The sequence below is a fragment of the Myotis daubentonii genome, chromosome 2, assembly GCF_963259705.1.
Source record: "Myotis daubentonii chromosome 2, mMyoDau2.1, whole genome shotgun sequence".
NCBI lineage: Eukaryota > Metazoa > Chordata > Mammalia > Chiroptera > Vespertilionidae > Myotis > Myotis daubentonii.
The window spans coordinates 105,772,009-105,794,462 of record NC_081841.1 but is presented as its reverse complement, the minus strand read 5'-3'; the positions used below and the strand labels follow the sequence as shown (position 1 = coordinate 105,794,462).

General features: G+C 44.3%; 1 protein-coding gene across 2 annotated transcripts in view; it reads right to left on the bottom strand.

Moving 5' to 3' along the window:
- Positions 1 to 22,454, bottom strand: part of B3GLCT (beta 3-glucosyltransferase) — a 162,452-nt gene that overhangs the window by 129,792 nt on the left and 10,206 nt on the right. Inside the window, exons 2-3 of one of the 2 annotated variants that reach the window (XM_059684099.1) lie at positions 16,209 to 16,255; positions 6,974 to 7,013 (exon numbers count right to left, since the gene is read on the bottom strand). The exons of the other annotated variant lie outside the window; for it this stretch is intronic. Of the exons in view, the coding sequence (XP_059540082.1) occupies positions 6,974 to 7,013; positions 16,209 to 16,255 (87 nt within the window). The remainder of the gene's footprint in view (positions 1 to 6,973; positions 7,014 to 16,208; positions 16,256 to 22,454) is intronic. 2 annotated transcript variants of the gene reach the window in all.

Below are 22,454 nucleotides of genomic sequence, written 5' to 3'. Positions count from 1 at the left end.
GCTTTCAGTAGTATGGACATTTTAATGATGCTGAATCTACCAATCCATGAACACAATATATTCTTCCTTTATCTCTTTTTTCAATGTCCTATAGTTTTCTGAGTACAAGTCATTTACGTCCTTGGTTAAGTTTATTCCTAGGTATCTCAATTTTTTTGTTGTTCCCATGTTAAATGGAATTGCTTTTTGTTGCTATGGTAAATGAAATTCTCTTTCTGAGAATTCACTATTGGTGTATAAAAATGCCATCAATTTCTGGGTGTTAATTTTGTATCCTGTTACATTGCTGAATTCATTTATTAAGTCTAGTAGTTTTTTGGTGGAGTCTTCAGGTTTTTCTACATACAATATCATGTCATCTGTGAATAATGACAGTTTTACTTCTTCCTTTTTGATGTGGATGCCTTTTATTTCTTCTTCTTGTCTGATTGCTGTGGTTAGGACTTCCCATACTATCCTATCTAATAATATGCTAATTGACCGTCACACCATTGCAAAGATGGCTGCGCCCACAGCCAATAAGGAGGGGATATGCTAATTGACTGCCCCACCCTCAAAGATGGCGGCACCCACAGCCAATAAGGAGGGAATATGCTAATTGACTGCCCTGCCCTCAAAGATGTCGGCACCCACAGCCAATAAGGAGGGAATATGCTAATTGATTGCCCCACCATCAAAGACGGTGGCGCCCACAGCCAATAAGGAGGGGATATGCTAATTGACTGTCCCACCTTCAAAGATGGCGACGCCCACAGCCAGTAAGGAGGGAATATGCTAATTGACTGCCATGCCCTCAAAGATGGTGGTGCCCAGCCCCCTCAGCCACGAGCCTGCCTCCAGAGTCCCCCAGTCCACTCAGCCCCCCAGCTGCCCAGGGCCAGCCCAAGGCACAGGCAAACCTCGGATGTTGGCTGCCCAGCTGCCCAGGGCCAGCACGAGGTGCAGGTAAACCTTAGATGCCGCCCAGGGCCAACCAAGGCTCAGGTACCCAGGGCCAACTGAGGCTTGCGCTACCAGCAGTGGCAGCAGCAGAGGTGTAATGGGGGCATCACCTTCCCCTGATCACCAGGTCACCTCCTGCCTCTGAGGGCTCCAGGACTGTGAGAGGGGGCAGGCCAGGCTGAGGAATCCCAACTCCAGTGCATGGATTTTCATACACTGGGCCTCTAGCGTTGAATAAGAGTGGGGAAAATGAACATTCCTGTCTTGTTCCTATACTTAGGGGAAATAGTTTTAGTTTTTGCCTATTGAGTATGATGTTAGCTGTAGGTTTGCCATATACAGCCTTTATTATGCTGAGGCATGATCCCTCTATTCCCACTTTGCTGAGCATTTTTATAAAAAATGGGTGTTGGATTTGTCTGATGATTTTTCTGATCATGGGAATTTTGTCTTTCAATTTATGTGATGTATCACATTTACTGATTTGTGAATATTGTACCACCCTTGCATCCCTGGAATAAATCCCACTTGGTCCAGGTGAATGATCTTTTTAATATATTGCTGGATCCAATTTGCTAATATTTTGTTGAGGATATTAGCATCTATGTTCATCAGGGATATTGGCCTGTAATTCTCGTTTTGTAGTGTCTTTATCTGGTTTTGGAATTAGGATAAGGCTGGCCTCATAAAATGAACTGAGAAGTGTTGCTTCCTCTTGGAATTTTTGGAATAGTTTGAGGAGAATAGGTGTTCGTTCTTTTTTGAATGTTTGGTAAAACTCCCCTGTGAAGCTGTCAGGAAAGGGGCTTTTGTTTGCTGGAGTTTTTTTTTATTATTGCTTCAATTTCCTCAATTGTTATTGGCCTACTCAGGCTTTCTGATTCAGCCTGATTGAGTTTTGGAAGATTGTATCTTTCTAGGAATTTGTCTATTTCATCCACATTGTCCAGCTTGTTGGCACATAGTTGCTCATATTTTCTTACAATTCTTTGTGTTTCTGTGATGTTAGTTGTTACTTCACCCCTTTTGTTTCTGATTTTAATTATTTGGGTCCTCTCTGTTTCTTGATGAGTTTGGCCAAAGGTTCATCAATCCTGTTTATCTTTTCAAAGAACCACCGCTTTGTCTCTATATCATTTATTTCTGCTCTAATCTTTATTATTTCCTTCCTTTTGCTTTGAGCTTTTCTTACTGTTCTCTTTCTAATTATTTAAGTTATAAGGTTAAATAGTTTATTATTAATTTTTCTTATTTTTTGAGATAGGCCTGTAATACTATGAACTTGCCTCTCAGAACTGCTTTTGCTGTGTCCCATAGATTGTGAGTTATTGTGAGTTCATTGTTTATTTCCAGGAAGTTTTTTAAATTTCTTTCTTGATCTCATTGGTAACCATTCATTGTTTAGTAACATGCTATTTAGCGTCCATGTTTTTGAGTGTTTTTACTATAGTTGATTTCTAATTTCATTCCATTATGATCTGAGAAGATGCTCAATATGATTTCAATTTTCTTGAACTTGTAGAGACTTATTTTGTGTCCTAACATGTGGTCTATCTTTTAGAATGCCCCATGTGCACTTGAGAAGAATATATTCTACACCTTTGGGGTGAAATGGTCTATACATGTCAATTAAATCCAACTGATCCAGTGTGTCATTTAGAGTCACTGTTCCCTTGTTATTTTGTCTGGAAGATCTATCCAGTGAAGTCAGCAGAATGTCAAAACCCCCTACTTTAACTGAATTGCTGCCGATCTTTCCATTAAAGTCCTCAAGAAGTTGTTTTGTTTTGTTTTAAATATATATTTAGGTGCCCCTATATTAGGTGCATATATGTTTACCAGGGTTATATCCTCTTGTTGGATCGATCTCTTTAGTATTATGTAGTGACCTTTGTTGTCTCTTGTGATGGCCTTCATTTTGAAGTCTACTTTGTCAGATATGAGTATTGCCACCCCACTGTTTTTTTGTTTCCATTTGTATGAAAAAAAAAATTTCCATCCTTTCACTCTCATCCTATGTGAGTCTTTTGTTCTGAAGTGGGTCTCTTGTAGACAGCATATAATTGGGTTATGTGTTTGGATCCATTCAGGTACCCTATGTCTTTTGATTGGAGCATTTAATCCATTTACATTTAAGGTTATTATTGATAGGTATTTATTTATTGCCATTTTAATTTTGTATGCCTAGTTTTGTCTATCTCCCTATTTATTCTCATTACAGCAGTCCCTTTAGCATTTCTTTCAGTGCTGGTTTGGTGTTGATAAACTCCTTTAGCCTTTTTTCATCTGGGAAGCTCTTTATTTCACCATCTATTTTGAATGATAGCCTTGCTGGATATAGTAACTTGGTTTCAGATCCTTGCTTTTCATTACCTTGAATACTTCATGCCATTCCTTTCTGGCCTATAGAGTTTCTGATGAGAAATTAGGTGACAGCTTTATGGGAGCTCCTTTGCAGGTAACAAGGTGCTTTTCTCTTGCTCCCTTTAAGATTCTCTCTTTGTCTTTAATTTTTGGTATTTTAATTATGATGTGTCTGGACATGGGCTGTTTGGGTTCTTCTTGCTTGGGGTTCTCTGTGCCTCCTGAACTGGCATGACTTTTTCCTCCACTAGGTTAGGGAAGTTTTCTGCCATTATTTCTTCCAATATGTTCTCTACCCTTTATTTTCTTCCCCTTCTGGCACTCCTATTATGCTACATTTCATGTTGTCCCACTGCTCCCTCAAACTGTCCTCCTGCTTTTTAATTGTTTTTCATTTTGATTCTCTGATTGAGTGATGTTTTCTACCCTGTCTTCTAATTCACTGATCCAAACCTTGGCTTCCCCTAATCTGCTGTGTATTCCTTCCATTGTGTTATTTATTAGGGCTGTCATTCTTCATAGTTACTATATCTTTTCTCATGCTGTTGAGCATCTTTGCCATTATTCATCTGAACTCTATGTCTGATAAATTTCTTATCTCTATTTCATTTTAGCTCTTCTAGAGAATTTTCTTGTTCTTTCATTTGGAGCTTGTTGGTTTTTTTATCTCCCCATTTTGGCTGCCTGTTTGGGTTTGTGACTATATATTGGGTAGATCTGCAATGACTCCCAATCTCTGGTGTAAGTCAGAAACTGTTTCTGACTGGCTCTGAATATCCTGTTTGGACCTATCAGCAACCCACAGCTTATGGCTCCCTCTGTTGGGGCTGGGTCCCTTTGTAAAGGACTGAGATGTACACCAAGTTCTGCTTTTACTAGCCCCAGGTCTAGAATTAGATGAGGCAAAGACTCAAAGCTTTCAGAGACCTGCCTCTTCCTGCAGGCTGATTGTATTCACCCTTCATTAGCCTCAGGCTATAGACAACAGGGTGGGGAGAGAGGTTCCCCAACATGGTGAGGCAATTGCTTCTGCCTGCAGGCTAATTGTTATTTTCAGTCTTTTAATGGGCCTCAGAAATTCCACAGGGTGGGGGAAGGGGGTTTAAATCGGGTGGGGAAAATGCCTCCCCCACCCCTGGATAGCAAAGGTCCACTGGAGAAAGATATCCTCTGCAGTGTGAGAGAATGACTCAGCACAAGAAACCAGGGTGTCTGCCTTCGGAGGTCTCACCTAACTTGAGGGCTCCTAACCCTGGCCTCTGCTCACACAGCTCCAGTCCACTCTGCCCTCCCTCTGCCAGAGGCCAAGGTGAGTGGCTGCACATGAAATTTTGTGCATGGGCCCTTTAAGTGGGTGCCTGCATTTCAGTAGTCTCTGGCTGACAGAGAGCAACACTGCTGCTCAGTCAGATGTTATGTGGGCACCTTTCTTAGTTCTGGTGTTCTGGGCTGGGGGGCCCAGCTTGGGGTTTAGACCTCAGAGCTCTCAGTTAGAATCCCCCACACACCTGAGATAATCCCCCCAGAACTTCAGCTGCTGTCTGTGGATGCCCAGCCAGCCCATTCATGCTTCCACACTTCCTACCAGTCTCTATGTGGTCTCCACTTTCTGTACTTGGTCAGGGTTCTTTCCAATTAATCTTCAGTTAATTATTCAGGATGGTTTTTTCATGAAATATTTTGTCACATGTCCTAAACCCTTCCTCACTGAGTCACATTCTAGCAGTGTCTAGATCACATGGGTCACCTTAGTAGAGTCTTCTTTGTTGACACTTTCGGCTGTGTGATTCTTAGGCTCTCACTGCCAGGCACTGACGCTAACAAGACAACTCCACTATTTCTCCTCACTTTGGCTGCCCTTCTCTAAACTCAGTGCAACTTGCTTTTAGCAGACAATGCCAACACTCAATACAGATTGTCATTGTTTCTCCTTCAGGAATGTGTGACAAATGGGTAGTACACTAAGTGCCTGACAATAATGATGAGTATGACAAGAAGATAAAGAACTTGGTCAAGTATATGGAAAGGATCAATGTGGTTCTGAAGCCAGTGGAGAGCTGCAGAGTATTAAGTACAGGCAACAGAGCCAAAGGAGATTCGAAAGGGTCCCTTCAGGAGAAGCAATTCTTCTATGAAGGTAGAAGAAATCAAAGGTCCTCTATTTCTGCAGGTGCTAAGCACCTGTCATATGCCAAACACTCTAAACACTGATCCTTCCTGATCATAAATTATCTGGAAACATGGATTTCACAAGACTGGTGTTTTTCTGATGAGAAATCAATGTGGCAAAGCTGGATAAGAAGTTGGCTCATGAGTTAAAGCTGGGGGATAAATATGCACACATGCACTCACACATGAAGAGTCACTCTCCAATTATGTGTTACTTGATTAGAATAACATCACTAGTGAATCTATGGATTTGGTGGTAAGTCAGAGAAAAACAGACTGCCCATCCTCGGAGGCTGTCACCCAGCCCTGAGTACTGTGAGACCATGACCTAAGTTCTCTGGCTCTACTGGGTAGCTGCCTAAGCAGCCCCTAGTCCTGCAGACTCACGATTGTGGCTGACAAATCCCCTGGGTCCTTTTCAGATGATCAGATACCAAGTTAACTATCACCAGATTGGCCATCTGCACTGCAAGTCTAGGTAACATTCCCTTGGTCCTTTCAAACCCATGTTCCCGACAATGGTCGTTAGTCCATTTAATAACCATTTATTATGAGGATACCCATCAGCTCCCATAAAATAAATATATAAACAAATGCCCAAACCCACAAGGTTGGCAGCAAAGGAGAAATCTCCACATGGGGAGGCATGGCTGAACCACAAAGAATGTTTTCACAGAGAAGAAAAGGCAACAAAGCAATGTGGCTCCTTAAATAAGGTTGCTCTCAGAGCCCTCAGACCCCCACATATGCCCCAAGCTCCCCTGTGTGTGCAGGGCCTCAGACTCACCTATCCAGCACAGGCCACCCCACCCCCACCCCCACACAAATGTTCTTGACTCCCTAGAATCTGGGCCCAGGAAGGAAAGGCCTACAAAGGAAGACATACCTTTTCCCTCCTATCCCGGCCCATCTTCCAGGTCTCCATTGCCCACCCTGAATAATGGACAGTAACAAAGTTCACACCCTTTGAGAAAAGACCAACCCCTACTGACAAAGGTGTGACCTTACCCTCCCGTTGACACCCTGCGGTATGTTTCCCATAGAATACAAAAAAAATTCTCACTCATGGTCATATCCCTGAAGACACAATATGCATTTAAAGGAGGTTGCAAATAAGGGTGTATATGGGCTATGACAGAAGTGTGGTGTGTTTGCCAAGGAGCAAGCCAGGGATTAGGAGGAGTCTGACAGGAGACATGTCAATGAGTGTACCTGAAGGGCAAGTGGTGTCTGTGGGTACACAGTGGGGGGCCTGGCTCCAGGCAGAAGAGGGCATGAATAAAGGCCACAGTGTGTCCTTTTCTCCCACAAGTATGGACCTCTAGTTACAGAGACACTGTATTATTCACCTGGTAGGATAATCTACCCTTATTGGAAACACAACAATATTTACACCATAAATAAAATCAGAAAGAAAAATGAATTTCACTGAAAAATAATTTACAAGAAATACACCTCGGTACATACTCTTAAGTTAAAAAAAAAAATCATTACATACCTATGTCATTTTTCCTTGATATACCACTTTTCTCCAAATTCTGTATTTAAAAAAAGAGAGAGAGAGAAATAAATCTCATCACATAACAAAGCTAACAAAGCTAACAATACACTGAATGAACACATGTTACATATTAACATTCAGAGGGGGCGGGTACTGAAGATGAGAGCTTGAAAGTGCTTCTCTACAAACAGAGACCAGTATTAAGGGGGGGAAGCAATAAGGATGCCCTTCTGTATAGTGCACAACCTTCCCATGGGGCTGTCTCTTTCACATGTGATCTTGGGCAGTCATTTCATGAGAATTAAAATCACTATGTTAGCTTGTGTGCACCAAAAACAATATGATTTTAATTCTAAACGATGTTTTTAATTTTCAATTCAGTAGTTGTCATAACTTCTTTCGTTATCTCTGCAAACGGTTGTTAAGGATACAGTCCAAAGACTATTTTGCCCAATTTTAACATTCTAAAGATTTAATGCATAAGATGTGCAAGGCAGTTCCTTTGGGATGGCAGCTCCGCTCCATTTCAAAGTAATTCCACTTCTTTACTTTTTTTAACACTTGTAAACTCTAAGCATTACAAACATATCACAGATTGCATCAGTTCTGGCAGTGTGTTCCCCATGAAGATGAACATCATCTGGGCTCAGATGTACTGTCAAAAATGGTACCATGATGTCCTCTCCTGCCTGAGAAGCTACACTGGGCCCTGCAGGTGGTCAGCCTGTGCTTCATGAGAATTCATGAGCACAGAAGGGGCATCGGACAGCTGCAGAGGCCCTGACAGAAACACCTGAACCTGAACCTGGGAAATCAGGGGAGGAGCTCTGAAAAGATTTCTCTGACAAAGTACCAGTCAGCAGCTAAACCTGCCATTTCCATTGTCTCCTCCAGCAGAAAAGGAATTTTCTCTCTAGTTGTACTTTTCTGCTTTAACCACCATCTATACTAATAAAGATGTAATATGCAAATTGATCCTCATTCCATCACAATATGGCTGCACCCACAGTGGAGGCGGGGTTCCTGTAACACAAGATGGCTGTGCCCACAGCAGAGGCAGGGTTCCCGTAACAAACCATAATGAGTGATCAGCAGGGACCTGAGGCTGCATGGCACCAGGCCAGGTCGGAGAACCTGAGGTTGTGCCCCCCGCCCAGCAGAATTGAATGGGGGACCTCAGGCCACGCCCCCCACCCGGCAGGGCTTGATGGGGGACTGCAGGCCACGCCCCCCACCCCAGCACCAGGCCAGGGGACCTGAGGCTGCACTAGGGGACCTGACGCTGCGCCCCCACCCAGCGGAGCTTGATGGGGGCCCTGAGGCTGCGCCTCCCCACCCGGTGAGGCTTGACGGGGGTGGGGCCGGCTGGGTCTGGATCTCGCCCAATGGGGGTGGGGCCGGCCGGGTCTGGGTCTTGCACGATTTTGACGTGCATGCAGATGGGCATGGACTTGACTCGGGGTCCCACAGCGCGCCCCAGACCCTGACAGGAGGAAGATTTTCATATACTTTTTACTAATTTTCTTTCATCTCTGACACTTCTATTATAGAGAAAGGGCAAATAGCAATATTAAAATATTTCCTTTAATTAATTCCCTTTTAATGTGCATGAATTTTGTGCACCAGGCCACTAGTATGCTATAATTATGACAACTAGATAGTGGCAAATGTCTTTCCATTTTCTTCATAGACAGCTACAAGAAATTACCTACAAAATTGGAAGCAGCTTAAAAGCTAAGATACATAGAGATGAATTCTCTTAGACTGCCAAAGGGATCGTGACAATAGACAGGGAGGAGAGAGCAGAACAGAGGGGAATGTCTATCTTTGGTAGTATTTTCAGAAATTATCTTTGCTTCAAGAGCAGAAATACCACTGAGACAAGCATGGCCCCACAATCACGTATTCATTTGTTACAGCTCTTGATCAAGTGACACTTACTCCTGATAAAACACATACTTTTTGAAAGAGCAAAAATGAGAGAGAGAGAGAGAGAGAGAGAGAGAGAGAGAGAGAGAGAGAGAGAGAGAGAGAGAGACTAGAAAGCTCAACACACTTCTGTAAATGTGTGAACCAAAGCCAGGTACCATCATAAGTGGGCATGTGTGGACTCACTATCTTCGATATTCTAAATGCCACTGTGGCAAGCAGAATAGCCTGCTCTCAAAGAAGGAACACTGGCCTTTGATCCAGAGTGGCCTCTCCATTTCCACCACTGACCTGCTACTCCTTGGCCAAGCTGCCTTCTCCTTGGGAGCCACAGCTTTGGCTGCCAGATAGGCTCATGGAAAACTAGAAATTTTACATCCAAAAATAGCACTGGAATGGATAAAGATGATGAGGTATATACATACGACAGAATACTATTAAGTCTTAAAAAGGAAATGCTGACACATGATACAATATGGATGAACTTTTGAGTACATTATGTTAAGCAATACAAAAAATAATGTAAGTGGAGCCACTTCAAAATGGAGCCAGAGCCCTGGCTGCATTGCCCAGTGGTTAGAGCATTGGCTGGAGCACCAAATTCCCGGTCAAGGGCACATACCAGGTTCGATCCCCAGCCCCAGACAGGGTGCTAGCATGAGGCAATCAATCAATGTGCTTCTCTCACATCAATATTCTCTCTCCCTCTCTCTTTGCCCCCTTCCTTCCTCTCTCTCTCTCTAAAAAATATCCTCAGGTGAGGCTTAACAAAAGTAATAATAATCCTATATAATAAAAGCCTAATATGCTAAATGTCCAGTCTTCCAGTCAGGCATTCAACCAACCAAAGCATAATATGCTAATGATATGCTAAGGCCTCTCAACCACTCACTATTATGTGCACTGACCACCAGGGGGCAGACGCTCCGACCGATAGGTTAGCTTGCTGCTGGGGTCCAGCGACTGGGACTGAGCGAGATGGGCTGGACACACTCTGGACCCTCCCACGGTCCTGCCCTAGTTGGCCAACCTCCTGTGTCCCTCCCTGACCCTGATGGTGCACCGGTGGGGTCCCTCGGCCTGGCTGCACCCTCTCACAATCCGGGACCCCTTGGGGGATGTCAGAGAGCTGGTTTTGGGCCAACAGCAGAACGACCAGTCACTATGACATGCACTGACCACCAGGGGGCAGACGCTCAACACAGAAGCTGCCCCTGGTGGTCAGTACACTCCCACAGAGGAGCGCTGCTCAGCTAGAAGCCAGGCTCGTGGCTAGCAAGCACATTCCCGCCGCCTCCATGGCAGCGGTAAGGATGTCCATCAGTCGTCAGTCAGTCAGACATCCCCCGAGGGCTCCTGGACTGCAAGAGGGTGCAGGCCAGGCTGAGGGACAGCCCCTCCCCGAGTGCATGAATTTCATGCTCTTGGCCTCTAGTAATAATAATAAAATGGAGCTGGAGCTGACATCCCAGAGGAACTGCCTTGCACAGTCATGCCTCAAACCTTGGAATGTTAAAACAGGGCAAAATAACCTTTGGACTGGGACTAAAGCAACATTATGTTCCCGCATAAAAATGTTTGCAAAGATAACAAGAAAGCAGATCTTATGACTACTGGACTGGCTACAGGACTGAAACTTAAAAATATTCTTTAGAATTAACATCACAGAAAAGAAGAAGAAAAGAAAAACAAGAATTAACCTCACTATGTAAGCTTATCTGCACCAATAGAAATACTTTCTTTCTATTAATGGACTCTTCCTCTTCTCATCTTCTCATAAATACCCATTGCCTTTGTCTCTTATCAGAACACTATCTGGGTTTTTTCCTAAATCAGTGCTTCCCCAATAGCTTATTCTTTTGGATTCCACACAAATGCTTGTTGCCTCTCACTTTGCCTTTTACTTTCCAATTAGCCTATCAATAAGCCAGTAAAAAAAACAAAACAAAACAAAACAAAAAAAACACCGTAGGATTCTGCTTATATGAAGCACCTAGAATAGTCAACTTTATAGAGACAGGAAGTAAAGTGATGGTTGTCGGGGCTGGGGAATGGGGAAAGGGGAGTTATTGTTTCTTGGGCACAGAGTTTCAGTCTGCAAGATGAAAAGAGTTCTGCAGATTGCCTGCACAACAATATTTATGTACTTATCAGTACTGAACTATAGACTTAAAAATGGTTAATATGGTAAATTTGATGTTATGTGTATTTTACCACAATTTTAAAAACCAGCAGTGAAGATAATCCAATACAACACTCTCCTTTTACAAATTAGACAATGGAGGCTCAGAAAAGATGAAGGATTCACCCATTGTCCAATAGTCATTCTAGTTAGGATGAAAATTAACATCACTATGTAAGGATGAAAATCTAGGTCTCTGACTCCTTTCTAATGTTCCTTTCTTACACCCCCTCCTCACCATGAAAAATGCACATCCAGCCTGCCTCCAGAGCAATTCTTCAGAAAACGCGCACATTAGAAGCAGACAGGTTTTGAGAGTAAGCTAAAAACAATACCTACAACTGAGGCAGGTTAGTAAGAAGCTAGGAAAATTCCTTGGCAAGTACAATGGGGAAACTGAGACAGCTAGCTGAACAAACTGGCAGAGCAACTTACAGCCAGATAAGGCAGATCACCAGGACGAACAGCCCTGGGTGCCCAGAAATGTACAAAACTGGCGCTGGACCTCGTTCCCAGGGTGGCCTTTCCTCCTTTGACATATCACTGGTCATGAGGTTTAGGTTTAGACCTTCTGACCTTCCCTCCCTAGAGATAACATCTAGGCTTCAGTTGTATTTCAGCTCCAGGCCCAGAAAAGCAGCAAACTGATGGAAGCAAAAATAGAATATTGGGGGCCAACTACAATTGGAAGAAATATTAATCAGGCTCTATTAACCATGATTGTTTTGTTCTGATTAAAGAAAGCACATTCTAACACGTGGGACCTGGGAGCTCACCTGGAAATGAGGCCTATCCTCCACATCCAGGAGCTGTCAATTATCATGTAAAGGTTAACAACCTTGTTGCAGAAACCAGAGCCACCAGCCCTTTGAAGACCCCCCAGCCCTTTACATATCACCAGCCTGCTGAAGATCCCAGTCCTTTGCATACCTGTTGGCCTTTGCAAATCCTCAGCACCCATTACCTGTAAACTGCCCATTTGGCATACCCTTTTGCCTACTTCCCCATATAATCTTCGTCCCAATATAAGCAGCTGGCTTATGGTGGGGGAGGCAGAGCAGATTTTTGTGGATGACCTGCTGCTCTCCACATTGCTGGCATTATTGGAGTAAGTGCTCATACAATCCTGTCTCTGCTGTATTGACTCAAGTAGTGACAGGCAGCCCAGACTCATTGATTATCTGGTTACAAAACAAGGTGGGTGATGCCAGGCCCAGCTGCAAGGACTAGTGGCTCCCTGCCCTGACACTGACCGATCAGTGGAAATCAGGACCCTGAAAAGGCTAATTATATTCTATTGAGATCATTTCTTAAGACCTCCCCTAAACTCCCAGCTTTTAAAACCCCCAAAACAAAAAAAAAAAAAACAGCTCTCCTTCTACCTCCAGGGAGCATGCCCGCACCTTTCCCTTCCTCCTCTTCTTCTTCCACAGGCATGCATCTCCTAAACTCTAAGGGACCCCACAAGACTTGCAACCAGGGAGCAATGGGCAGCAACAGCTCATCTGGGACTAACCCCCTGAACCTGTCTCCAAGGCCCCCTTTTCTCTGACTTCCCAGTGAGCTAACAGCAGCCTCCCTTGGCTCACTTCCTTCCTGTAACATTTCTAGAGGCCAAAGCAGCCCCACCTAGTCTCTCTCCTGGTGCTTCTTCTATCCTAAGCCCTTCTTTGATTCACTGTCCCAGCTTTAATACAGTTACTCTCAAAATCACTTGGACTCATATTGTGAAATCTTTCCTGTACAAAGTCAAGAACCCACATACTCCAGGCCATTCTTAGGCTGACCTGCTAAGGGCCAGGTCCCCTTTCCTGTAACACAACAACAGTCACCTTCATCAACAAGTCGGAAGATCAACAATATCCTGACTTAATGATTCCAGGCTGGGAATCCCACTGGACTTCCTCCCATGAGATCTTTGTGAAACCAAAGAAGAGCAACCAAAATAATAGCTCTCTGTCATCGAGCACTGCTGCGCCGACTAGCTGACACAACAGCTAGGGAATGATTAGCTATTTCCAGTGGCTCAATTTATACCAGTAAATAGTAAAAATAAAATATCCAAGAAACCCTTGGATTCAGTGAACTGACATGGAACCAAAATAGTCCTGAGAAAGTTCCCCTTTGAGAAAGAAAATTAGACTAAGTGAACTAATTGACAGAACATTCAAAATTCTGTCTCCAACTTCCCTCATGAAAAGGCTTAATTCTTCCTAAGAAAAAAGATAGACATGGTGTGTTTTATTATCTCTGCTGCCATACGCTTCTTCTACTGACTATCAATATCAGTCCAAATGTGCTCACTGCCAATGTTTCATAAGCCTACTGAACTGCTACTCAGATCAGAAAGAGGTCTGTTTCTAACACCTATGTCTCACAGACAGTTCCTTCTCTTGCCAGAATAAGACTAAACCAAAGCACCATTAGTCCAGTTTTATTTTTAATGCACCACAGATCTGAACACTTTCAATCCATCTAGGTGAGGCTTGGTTATAAATTCTTCATTAAAAGAAAATAAGGCATCCTCAAAAGAATGTAATATGAAATCTTTTAAGAAGGAATAGGGATAAAATGGCATCTTCTACCCATTCACCAACAGCCACCACCACCCCTGAGATTCTCAGTAAAATGATTAAGCAGGACGTGTTCATCAGAGCCCTCCATTGTAAGGTGGGCCTGTGTTCTTTCCACCTCCACAGCTTACTAGCTCAAGCCTCTGTTTCTCATCTGTACAGCAGAAACCATAATTACAAGACCTGCTTTAATAGATTATATAATGCTAAGCATAGTGTCTGCCCAAAGCAAATGCTCAATAACTGTTAGCTCTCACACTTTCTATCATCATCGCCTCCTTTATGTAATATCTACTACCATTGTAACAGAAATTAACTGACAAAAGCAGTAATGTCCATCGCTCTTCTTTTTTATTTATTTAGGTTCTTCTTGAAAAGTTGCATAGGACATTTCTGGCTGTCATATTAAATGGGGCCTGGGCTGTTCTACATGATGGACACACACACACACACACACACACACACACACACACACCCCTTCATCTTCAAAGAGCTTTTTGAGACAGGCCATATTATCCAGTCTTACTGAGGCTGCTGAGGCACAGAAAGGTTTGGAAAGTTCCACAGCAGGTCATTGTTGGAGAAGGGATGTGACCCGTTGCAATGTGGCTTCAGTGTCCAGTTCTAACACCTTGTCATATGGAATACAATGTCATGAGTCACCATAGGATGTAAGGCCAGGTCAATCTGCAGGCCGAACAGGTACATGGGCATGGCTGAGGCAGCATCCAGGACCTGGACCAGAGCCTGGAGGACAGGCTCCCTGAAAGTGGGCAGGTCCAATCCAGGACAATGCAGTGGCCAGGAGCCCAGAAGAGAAGCCTTGGCCTGGAGGCCAGACCCCAGACAGGACCTCAAAAAACTGGCAGCACTCAGGATTTTCATGTGAAGCCACCTGGCACCAACCGGTGAATATGAACCATGTTTTGGGAAGGCCCTCGACCCTGTATCGGGCTGGCCTGTGCTCTAGGGCATGTCACCAAGTGAGCAGTGAAGTGAGGGAAACACAGCAGGCTACTTCTGAGCAGCACTGAAAGGGCAGATAAACTAATGAGAATAACTACTGTCTCCAAGCCTGCTACAGACTTTGCTTGACCTTGGACAAGCTGATTCTTTTCTGTCTCCCAGTCTTGGGTATGGTCTACTGATGGCATTTCATCACTGCCTCTCCTTGTGGGATTAATGGCTTAGTTGGCTCTGTGGCCTTAGCACAGATGGGCTTAATGACATTTTTCAAGGGCACTTTTGCATGAAAAATGACACTAAGAAGACTTTCCCTTTACCTCTATATTTAGATTTATATATGTATTTAAGGCAAAGAAGACATATATTCTTCATTTGAAAAGATTAAGTAAAACCTGTATTTGAAAGTATTTTTAAATTTATTAGATAAAATTTTAGGTCCCTATTAGTAAATCTTGGGTAGCACTTTAAATTTATTATAAATGAGCCTCATTGGTGCCAAACACACACACACACACACACACACACACACACACACATTTTATAATGCACATGGCTGTGTAATATTAAATTGGTGTGAAAAATTGAAGAATTCAGAAAATTTGAATTCTCACTTCACCTCTTAATAGTTACGTGACCTCAGTTGAACCACTTAACTTCTCTGAAGGTAAATTTTCTGAGCTTTCCAAAAGAATATATGCTTTGCTGTGCAGTAACAGAATCATTGAGAAGACTAAATTAAATGAAATGTCTGAAAATGCTTAATTAACTATAAAGGATCTTTAAATCTTAAGAAATTATTATTATTATTTCCCCCACGTAGGAATCCCATAGTATAGCTAGAACAGGTAAAAGAAACATTCTATTTTAAAATGCTTTTATACTAATTGGGGGGGGGGGGAGAGTCAACTGAGCCTTAATTAATATGGCAAAAACAACTCCTATTTTTTAAAGTATTGTTTCTCCTTCTCGTGTGCTAAAACTACCCTTGTACGAAGCCCACATGGTAAAATTTAGATGAGGTTCTGGAACAAAATCAATGATGAAATTATGACAAAGCAGCAGCTCAGAGATTTGGGTGAGTGTTGTCCCCTCTCCATCGGGGCCCCAGATCTCAGTTTCTGGTTCTGACTGAGCATAGAGTCTGGATCTCTCAGTTAGTCCCAGATGCCCTCTAATGGTGCCGCCCTCAAGGTGAGGGACACTCAGGCTCTTGTGACCCTGGAAACACAGCACAGTCCTTTCACAGGCTGGGAAAATTAAACCCAAGGCTAAGATGCGGTACAACTGGAGAAAACCATCATATCCAAGCAAGATTTCTAAAATGTCTAACTTCACATCAGAACATCTTCTTTATAAAGAAATCTGAAACCTAGTGGATATGCTTTAACTATAGGAGAATTTTCTTAAAAGCCAGCCTATCTGTTGGTTGCTGCTAGAAATTCAAAATCTATGTTGACCAAAATTTCATAAATTCGTAAAAAAAAGAAACTTCACTGAAAGAAAAATTCATGACAGCGCCCATTAAAGAAATCGCAAACGAACCTCAGATGAGAAGGACAGATTTGATCATTAGAATCAGTACCTTAGATGGTGTGACCTCCTTTACATCTTTAGAAGCCAATGCAAAAGCTGGAAAAAAAGGAAACATTTTTATATTAAAATTGGCCATTAAGATTTATTCTCACATAGAACAATTCTGCTTAAAATAAAAAAATAATGATATGACATATTTTGCTCATTTTTAAAAGCGGCTGCATTGCCACAAACCAGTACCATTGACTGCCTTCATCTCCAGACCTAAAATAATTTATCAGTGAAAGCCAACAGACACTCAGGCTACAAAACTAAAAATATACTCCATCAGAGAAATTAGAGCCTGTGTATACCATTGATGTCTATAGATATAAATCACAAAATAAATGCACACAGAATACAACTTCTTTGAAACCTCAACTCTGGTGCCATATGGTAAACAAAAACACTTTCACAGCCAAAAGTTCTTCTAAAAAAAGGGGGTACTGAGCCATACACTAGCTACAAAAGGATCAGGCCCTGGGGCGTGCAGTCTAAGCCACCAGCACCAGGTGTGGAGAAGACAACATATCGGCTGTCTTGGGCTGGGGGTAGTTTTTATTTATTATGTTTGGGAGAAGAAAGACCTATGTTGTTTTGAAAGAATTTACATTGGCTACAAACAGAGAGGTGGAAAAGGTGACGGTGGCAGTTTTAGGATAGGTGAACAGCCTGTAAGGAAGAAATGTTTACTACTTTGGTGGTGGGCAACAGTCCTGAAGGTTCCTGCATAGGCGGTGGTGTCTGCTGGTCACTAATAGAGCCTGAAGGTAGATTCAAAGTTCCAACAGACATTCAGGAAGCTGAGCAGTTTACTGCTGGTTGTCCGGTAGCTAGTAACTGTTCAAATACTCTATTCTCTTTCTCTCACTCACTTGCCACTGTAATTTAATTTAGGACACCTCAGCTATTTTTTTTGTGTGTCACTTCTTAAGCAAAGGGGAATTCGTAAGCATCTGGAAATCCACACACTCACAATCACTGCCAGAGCCTGGTGGCAACAGAGCAAAATGTGGCGCCAGATTTCCATCTCAGGAATCATGGGGTAGAAGTGTGGTGCAGACACTGCTGCTACATTTGGGACACCTAAAGGAACCCTACTGAAGCCATAGAGTCAGGGGAGTGGGAGGAATTAAAACCCTTTTAGAGCAATTTAATGTTTTGAGTCAGAGCCCATTTATAAAGATACCAGAGGCCCAGTGCACGGAATTTGTGCATGGGGGAGGGAGGGTGTCCCTCAGCCTGGCCTGCACCCTCTCGCAATCTGGGACCCCTTGGGGGATGTCCAACTGGCTCCTAACCACTTGCCTGCCTGTCTGCCTGATTGCCCCTAACCACTCTGCCTGTCTGCCTGCCTGATCACCCCTAACTGCCTCTGCCTCAGCAGCACCCTCTGCCTCAGCCCCCACTGCCATGGCTTCATCCAGAAGGTCGCCTGAAAGGTCGTTTGGCTGTCCGGTCTAATTAGCATATTATGCTTTTATTATTATAGATAGATCCCTAGAGACACAACTAGGATCTGCATTAAAAATAATCTAATCTAATAAAAGACAAACAGGGTAATTAACCGTACCTCTGACATGCTTCCCATTGGCTAATCAGGGCGATATGCAAATTAACTGCCAACCAAGATGGCAGCCGGCAGCCAGGCAGCTGAAGCTAACAGGGGGCTTGGTTGCCCCGGCGATGAAGGAAGCCAAGATTCCCCACATGCTGCAGCTGGGCTCTGAGCTGCACTCTAAGAAACAATGTTGCAATTATAGAAGCTAAACAAACCCCAGATACCTGCTTTCAGCAGCGGCGGCCTCAGACTGGAGCTGCAACAGTGTTTCAATTACAGAAGGTAAATAAATCCCAGAATAAAAAAAAAGAAAGAAAAAAAGGAGAGGTTGGGAGCTTCAGTGGCAGGCTTGGCCCACCTGAAAACGGCCCTGAGCCCCTCAAGCAGACTGGCCAGGCACCCCAGTGGGGACCTCCACCCTAAAGGGGGTGCAGGCAGCCTGAAAACAGCCATCATCCCCTCACTCAGGCTGGCCAGGCACCCCAGTGGGGACCCCCACCCTAAAGGGGGTGCAGGCAGCCTGAAAACAGCCATCAGCCCCTCATCCAGGCTGGCCAGGCACCCCAGTGGGGACCCCCACCCTGAAGGGGGTGCGGGCAGCCTGAAAACAGCCATCAGCCCCTCACCCAGGCTGGCCAGGCACCCAAGCGGGAACCCCACCCTGATCCGGGACACCATTCAGGGCAAACCAGCCGGCCCCCACCCGTGCACCAGGCCTCTATCCTATATAGTAAAAAGGTAATATGAAAACTGACCCTAACAGCAGAAAGACTGGGAATGACTGGTCACTATGACACACACTGAGCACCAGGGGGCAGACTCTCAAAGCAGGAGCTGCCCTCTGGTGGTCAGTGAGCTCTCAGATGGAGGAGCTCTGCTCAGCCACAAGCCAGGCTGACGGCTGCCAGTACAGCGGTGATGGTGGGAGCCTCTCCTGCCTCCTCAGCAACGCTAAGGATGTCCGACTGCAGCTTAGGTCTGCTCCCCACTGGCAAGTTGACATCCCCCAAGGGCTGCCGGGCTGCCAGAGGGATGTCTGATTGTCAGCTTAGGCCCAATCCCCTGGGGAGCAGGCCTCAGCCAGCAGATGATCATCCCCCGAGGGGTCCCAGACTGTGAGAGGGCACAGGCCGGGCTAAGGGACCTCCCCCAACCCCCCGAGTGCACAAATTTTTGTGCACCAGGCCTCTAGTCCTATATAATAAAAGAGAAACATGCAAATTAACTGTCCCTCTGCTACACTCAAGCCACAACCACAAGCCATGCCCACCAGCCAATCAGGTGTGAGTATGCAAAATAACCCAACTAAGATGGTGGCGGCCACGGAGCTGGATCGAGCAGGAGGCTTGGGTTGCTCCCAGTGATGGAGGAAGCCAAGCTTCCCGCCTTCCCTGGCTGGCCCTGCTCAAGGCTACAAAGTTTCAATTATAGAAGATAAAAAAATCCCAGAGAAAAAAAAAAAGGAGAGGCTGGGAGCTCCCGTGGCCGGGGGGGTGTGGCCAGCCTGAAAACAGCCATCAGCCCCTCACCCAGGCTGGCCAGGCACCCCACCGGGACTCCCCCACCCTGAAGGGGCTGTGGGCAGCCTGAAAACAGCCCTCAGCCCCTCACCCAGGCTGGCCAGGCACCCAAGCGGGACCCCCACCCTGACCTGGGACACCCTTCAGGGCAAACCAGCCGGCCCCCACCAGTGCACCAGGCCTCTATCCTATATAATAAAAGGGTAATATGTAAATTGACCCTAACAGCAGAAAGACTGGGAATGACTGGTCATTATGACACACACTGACCACCAGGGGGCAGACGCTCAATGCAGGAGCTGCCCCCTGGTGGTCAGTGTGCTCCCACAGGGGGAGCTCTGCTCAGCCACAAGCCAGGATGATGGCTGCCAGCACAGCAGTGGTGGTGGGAGCCTCTCCCACCTCTTCAGCAGCACTAAGAACATCCGACTGCAGCTTAGGCCTGCTCCCCACTGGCAAGTGGACATCCCTCGAGGGTTCCTGGGCTGCCAGAGGGATATCTGACTGCCAACTTATGCCTGATCCCCCACTGAGTGGGCCTAAGCCAGCAGGTGGACATCCCCCGAGGGGTCCCAGACTGTGAGAGGGCACAGGGCTGAGGGACCACCCCAAGTGCACAAATTTTTGTGCACCAGGCCTCTAGTCCTATATAATAAAAGGCTAATATGCAAATCGACCGAATGGCAGGAAATCCGGTCGCTATGACGTACACTGACCACCTGGGGGCAGACGCTCAATTCAGGAGCTGCCACCTGGTGGTCAGTGCACTCCCACAGGGGGAGCGCCACTCAGCCAGAATCCAGGCTCACAGCTGGTGAGCACAGAGGCGGTGGCAGGAGCCTCTCCTGCCTTCGCTGCAGTGCTAAGGACATCCTCTGAGGGGGACATCCTCTGAGGGGGTCCCAGACTGCAAGAGGGCACAGGCCAGGCTGAGGGACCCCCCACCCCACAGTGCATGAATGTCATGCACCAGGCCTCTCGTAATAATAATAACAGTAACACTTTGAAAATGTAAATCAAAATAATAAACCAAACAGGAAGGTGAACTGGGTAAAAAATAATCCCAATTTTACAGTGCATTTCTCAAAAGTATTTCACAGTTTGCTTTCTCCAATCAGCATCCCCAGAAAAAAATGGGCAATGCCATTAAGCAAGAATTTACTTCAAGGGTGGAACAGGCAATTCCATGGAGCAGTAATGCAGCACAAGGCATGTGGGTGGTGGGGCTCCCCAGGTGACAGAAGCAGGAGAGGACTTCACTCATTGGGTGCTTCCCAGCCCCATCCTATATATCACAGCCTCTGACTCTCTCCATTAACATTTGCTCAAGGGAAATAATCTAAAACATAGTCATACTAAGAAGCCAATCATGAAGGTGGTTTGATCATTTCCATTTCCTAATGACATTTCAAAAGGCAGAATGAAATTGAGATGTAAGTGAAATGAACCTCTATGTGTGAAATTTAGATAACAGCAGATACTACAGGAAGCCTCCTTGAGACCACTTCTTATAAATAGCAAATCCCCAACTCCACCCCCTGCCCTTCCCTCTCCCCTCCTTAACTTTCCTACAGAGCACCTACCACCACTGATATAATATATGTTTAATTGTTCATTGCTTATCTTATATATTAGTTCATTGTGAGCTCCATGAAGGCAAGAATGTGGTTTTATTTACTACTTGCCCACGAACATAGGCACACACAAGAAGATCAATTAATATTATTAATATTTATTTAATGAGTGCTAAATATGAATAAATGAGTGAATGAGTGAGTGCATGCAAGTCTCCATGATGTCCCTGGAGTCACAACACTTATGGGTTGTCTATTCCTTACACTAGGCAGCATTCCACCCAGTAGAATGGAACAGTTTAGTGCCCCAACCTTAATTTGTTTTCACTAGGATTTGACCCATTTTCTTACTTTTACACACACACACACACACACACACACACACAAAGTCCAAATCACTCATTAAGTTCTAAGAAGAAAGGAGAGATTTAACACCAAACACCCTTTAACCATTTAAATTTTGCTTCTAGGTATTCAATTTTTTAGTGGGGGGTGAGGAGATTAATATGGATAGTATACCTCCAACCTAGTATGCACATTTACAACCCACAAGAAGAATCAAATAGAGAACTAGTAACAAAAATCAGACAGGGAGGTCACAACATGTTAACCTCACTCAGCATCACAGAATTTTAGAAAATAGGATATTTCAACGACTTGCAGGCTACAAAAACTGTGGTCAATCTAATACATGACTTTGATGGCAAAATACACATCTGCCAACCCCATCAATTCCTAATGTCAAACATGGACAGTCAAAGAACTCTCTGGGCTGGAGTTTACTCTTCTATAAGAAAAATAATATCAACTGAACAGTGACTCGCCATCTAATAACCAGCACTTAGTCTTATGTCACTGTTTGCAGCGTCAGATGGCTATGTCAACACAGAAGCCCTTTAGAATGTAGACTCTACTGAAGAAAAAGTAACTGTATTTGGTGGCACTAGTTCTGAAAATGACTAATACATCACCTTTCAAACATAAGCAGCTAATATTGTTTGATGACGTTACTGTTTCAATTAGGAATTACATAAAGAAAAGCTATTCCTAATAAATCAAATGGATTCCACAAATCCTGCCTGTCATACTCAAGACCCCATGCCTTTATTCAGATAAGGCTGAGGAGAGGGCAAACATTTTCATTCCAAAAATACACAGGCCTACAATTAAATATTCTGAAAAACGAAAACAAAAAAATCATGAAAGTTGTTATTTCCCTCCATCATTCTGCTGTGAAATTAAGAACTTTTCCCCTGATAGAGACACATCAGAGTACTTTCAGGCATAAGATCAAATCACATGGCAAAATCATCACCATTAGATGAATGTGAAAAAAAAAATACTAATTGGTTTTATCTTTGCTTCCATAATCCAAATAAAACAAGAACTCATCAAGGAAACAAACGCATTTGGAAGACAGAGTACACTATACCATTATTAAGCCTGGCCGTATAAGATGATGAATCATTTATAGAATTCCTACAATGAAATTTACAGCAGGAGGAAATGAAGGAGAAACGTACAAATGGAGGAGGAAAGTGAGAAAAAGTAGGGGGAACCCTTGGGGGCTCCTTGTGTGTGCATGCGTGTGTGTGCATACG